We start from the raw sequence: 4,822 nt of genomic DNA, 5'->3' as shown, positions 1-4,822 counted from the left end.
AGTTACAACAAAAACATCACGGATGGACATAGAGAAAATAGAGACAAACTTACACGCAAAGTTATTGAACATAGAGATAAAAGCTACACATACAAACACAACATATACAAGATCAGAGATCAGAAAGATTGAAAAGGAGATGAAAAATACACTTGACAAAATGGAACTTACGAAATTCAAGAACCAACAGTGGGATAAATTTTACAATATCAGATCGAGGATAAAACTTACACATTCAATGAAGATGACGAAATTGAAACACGAGAGGTTTGAGAAACTGAACCTCGTATACAATGACGACTGGTTTATTAACCACACGAGTATAGAGTTTGAAATGGAACATAAATGGTTATTATCACTGTGGAACAAGTTTGCAATACCAGTAGATAGAAAGAATTTCACACCTATACCGCTTATGGCTGACATGGGACAATGGGTTCAGGGTATAAAAGATGATACAGAAAAGGACATAACGCGATCGAAAATAGCGAACAGAATTGCATACTTCAAAAGGGATCTTAGGAATACGGAGAAAGATAAATTTATACTGAGTATATACGAGGTCACCAGGAACTTCATTAAGAAACACGAGAAGGACATAATTATAACTACGGCAGACAAGGGGAATAAAACTGTGATATTATATAGGAGAGATTATATGGAGAAAATGTACCAATTATTAGATGACAAGAGCACATACAGGAAAATTGAAATTGACCCAACAACTAGTCTTCAGAAAAGGAACAATAACTTAATTACACAATTGGGAAAAGATGGGTACATTACCAGATACGAGAAATTCAACATGACGACACAAGCGGCAGCAGCACCTGAGTTATATGGACTGCCAAAGATACACAAAGACGGAATACCACTTCGACCGATATCTGCATCCATGAAGGTACCGTGTTACAGTCTTTCGAAGTATATTGGAACAATTTTGAGGAATATTGTGTCGCCCAAATACAATATACAAAATTCAGTAGAATTAAAACGAAAACTGGAAAGCGTCTCATTGGAAAATGACGATATTATGGTCTCTTTCGACGTGGTATCATTATTCACTAATATACCGATTCACTTGGCTATAAGGAATATACTTGACAAATGGAAAACACTTAAGGAACACACGGCAATACCAAGGCAAACATTTTTGAAAATTCTTCAGTTTTGTTTAACTGATAATAACTATCTCACTTTTGACAATAAATTTTACCATCAAACATATGGTATGCCAATGGGAAACCCCCTATCGCCAACAATTGCAAATATTGTACTTGACACACTACTGGACGATGTAATTGACGAATTAAGGGCTAATAATATAGAGATTAAGTTTATCACTAAGTATGTGGATGACTTGTTTGCGGTTATAAGGAAATCGGACGAAGAGAAGATATTAAAGACAATGAACGTTTATCACAATAAGATACAATTTACAATAGAACGCGAGAAGAATATGTCAATACCGTATCTGGACATCAATATCATCAAGGATAATGGAAGAATAAGGACAAATTGGTACACGAAACCCACATCTTCAGGTAGAATGGTTAACTTCAACTCTACACAACCATTGAAAATGAAGATAAGTACAGCGACGAATTTAATAAGGAAAGTATTACAGATAAGTGATGTTGAATACAGGAAAACCAATATTAATAGAATAAGAAAAATACTTACAAAGAATAGTTACCCAACATATATGACGAACAATTTAATCAACAAAGTACTAAAATATGAAAAACAGCAGAAAAATCCAAACACTGAGGAGGAAAAAGTTTTTTACAGTGTACCATTTATTCCCAAACTAACGGAGACAAAAACAATGAAGAGAATGATCACAGAGAAAACAACAACAATAGCTTACAAATCAAATATGACACTGAGGCATCTATTTACAAACAACAAAACAAAAATTGACAAACTTAAGAGTGATAATGTGGTCTATGAGATAAAATGTGACGGTAATGAAAGGGAGAGATGTAACTTGGTTTACATTGGTACGACAAAGAGAATGTTGGGGACGAGAGTTAATGAACACAAAACAGATATTGAAAAAGGAAAAATAACGACGGCATTATCTCTGCACGTAAAGGAGTGCAATCATAAGATGGATTTTGACAATATTAAGATATTGGACAGAGAACAAAAAGAGAACAAACGATACACTCTTGAAAGCTTAAGAATACAACAAAAAATACACAATACAATGAACACGAAAGAGGACAAGGATAACACAAAACTGCAATATTCCGCTGCAATATTTAATTATTAAATCAGTTGAAGTTCTGTGATATTAGTATTAAGTTTGACTTATAGTATATGTTTGTGTTGTAATGATTATTTATTTATTTATTAATTCTGTGTCGTGAAGTCCAGTTTTTTAAATAATAAGTTAATTGACAATGTAAACAATAGAATTTCGTAAGTTGAACTGTGATATCTTAAGTTTTTCAATGATTTATAATAAAATATTTATATGTTTTTGTCGCTAGAATTCAACAATAAAAGAAAACCCCTGAAGAAGTTTGAAACAAACAAACGAAACGTTGGGTAAATAATAATAAAAATGAAAATACTTTGATTTTTATTTACACATTTGGTAACAAATGATTGTAATGTACAAATAGCAACAGTATGGTTGTATCAAGGTGACATTTGGAAATATGTGATGAGTTTAAAAATTTATTGTAACAAATCTGTTATGTTCTCAGGAAAACTATAAATGACGATTGGGAGCCTTCTAACTGCTAGCTGACAGTCTACTAGGGTGGGTTCGTGTCATCTACAATTCCTATCGCTCACATATTAATAGTTTGTACGTTAACACATAATATTTCAGACTCCCTTGCCTCGGTTATAGATTTAGAAAAAATAAAAAAAAATCAGGTCTAATATCGAAATATAAAACAATCCAAAATTAAAATTTACAAAGTCTAGTGGTTGTACTTGGATTTACATCGATTTTACTGTAATTTATTAAGGCACCCAAGATGTTAATGGGGCCAGCGCCTCATTACCCTCCCTACCTTACGTTTTAGTGGCGACTGTAAAAGTGTACTAAAACCCATGAGTGCTATACCCTAACTCAATTCACATCCGTAAGAAAATATTCGAAAATTTACATATTCATTTCAAAGATTCACATTTATTCATCAAAAAATGGAGTAATTCATTATTATAGTTCGGAAATATAACTAATCTATATATATAAAAGAGTAACGTTACTGACTGACTGACTGACTGACTGACTGATTCATCATCGCACAGCCCAAACGGCTGAAGCTAGAATCACGAAATTTTAACTGTGGGTTCCTCCCTCCCCAAAACGATCCGATAAGAAGGGATTTTTGGAAATTCGAACGTTTAGGGGGTAAAAAAGGGTAAAAACGGGTAAATTCGGTAACCTTATATCTTCAAAACTAATAAAGATACAAAAAAACTTAAAATAGCATGTTACTCCATTTAAAAAATAAGCTGACAGGTGTTTCGTACTTTTTGGAAATTCGAAACTTTTAGGGGAGAAAACGGGTAAAAACTGTATTTTGGTACTTTTTTTGCACCCTATGTATCTTTTAAACCAATAAACATAGAAACAAATTTTAAATCGTATTCTTTAATTAACAAAAAATAAAAAATATAAGTTTGGTACTTTTTGGAAATTCGAACCTTTAAGGGATAAAAATTGTGTTAATTTTTGGTACTTTTTCATAAAATGTGTTTTTCTATAATTTGACATAGACATACGAATATTTTATTATGAGCTCCCACCACGTTACAGATATTTATTTGAATGAAATTGTAGCACCTCAATGGGGATAAAAAAGGTACCAAAAAGGGGATAAAATCGGGAAAATACATTATATTTGAAATTATTAAGCCAATTTTGATAATTTTTTTAACGTTGGTTCCTGGATTCATACAAAAATTAACTAACAGGGTTTTATTTGGAACTCGAGTACCAAGGTGTATATTGGGCCAAATCCGGTATAGGTATAGGTACTTTTTTGTTCTTCTAATGGTACTTTTTTGAAATTTCTATAATAATGGACTTAGAAACATAAAATTAAACATATATGGTCCTAAGTGAGTGAGAATTCTAGGGGGAGACTTTTTGTTACTTTTTCTTTATTGGAATGGTACTTTTTGTAATTTCTTCACCAATGAACCTAGAAACATGAAATAAAGCTTATATATAAACCGAGTGAGTGGGAAACCACAAGTGTGGGTTTTTTGGTACTTTTTCTATATTCTAATGGTACTTTTTTGAATTTTCTATAACTATGGACTTAGAAACATGAAATTAAGCATATATGGTCATAAGTGAGTGAGAATTCTAGGGGGAGACTTTTTGGTACTTTTTCTTTATTCTAATGGTACTTTTTGAATTTTCTATAACTATGGACTTAGAAACATGAAATTAAGCATATATGGTCCTAAGTAAGTGATAATTCTAGGGGGAGACTTTTTGGTACTTTTTCTTTATTCGATTGGTACTTTTTGTAATTTCTTCACCAATGAACCTAGAAACATGAAATAAAGCTTATATATAAACCGAGTGAGTGGGAAACCACAAGTGTGGGCTTTTTGGTACGTTTTCTATATTCTAATTGTACTTTTTTGAATTTTCTTTAACAATAGACTTAGAGACATGAAATTAAGCATATATGGTCCTAAGTGAGTGAGAATTCTAGGGGGAGACTTTTTGGTACTTTTTCTTTATTCGAATGGTACTTTTTGTAATTTCTTCACCAATGAACCTAAAAACATGAAATTAAGACCGGAGTGGGTGGGAATCTACAAGTGACTGCTTTTTGGT

At 32.2% G+C, this 4,822-nt stretch overlaps 1 protein-coding gene across 1 annotated transcript; it reads left to right on the top strand.

The window, feature by feature from the left end:
* The first annotated feature begins 805 nt into the window (after positions 1 to 805).
* Positions 806 to 2,278, top strand: LOC135950664 (uncharacterized). Its single transcript, XM_065500194.1, has one exon. The coding sequence runs from the start codon at positions 806 to 808 to the stop codon at positions 2,276 to 2,278; it is 1,473 nt and encodes a 490-aa protein (XP_065356266.1).
* Positions 2,279 to 4,822: the final 2,544 nt, after the last annotated feature.

This window comes from Calliphora vicina, chromosome 2 (genome assembly GCF_958450345.1).
Source record: "Calliphora vicina chromosome 2, idCalVici1.1, whole genome shotgun sequence".
NCBI lineage: Eukaryota > Metazoa > Arthropoda > Insecta > Diptera > Calliphoridae > Calliphora > Calliphora vicina.
Note: the sequence above shows the minus strand (reverse complement) of the source record. Positions and strands in the feature narration are given on the sequence as shown.

What these genes read in the sequence shown, in the direction of transcription:
- LOC135950664 (XM_065500194.1), top strand. Translation starts at nt 806, where the DNA reads ATGACGACACAAGCGGCAGCAGCACCTGAGTTATATGGACTGCCAAAG.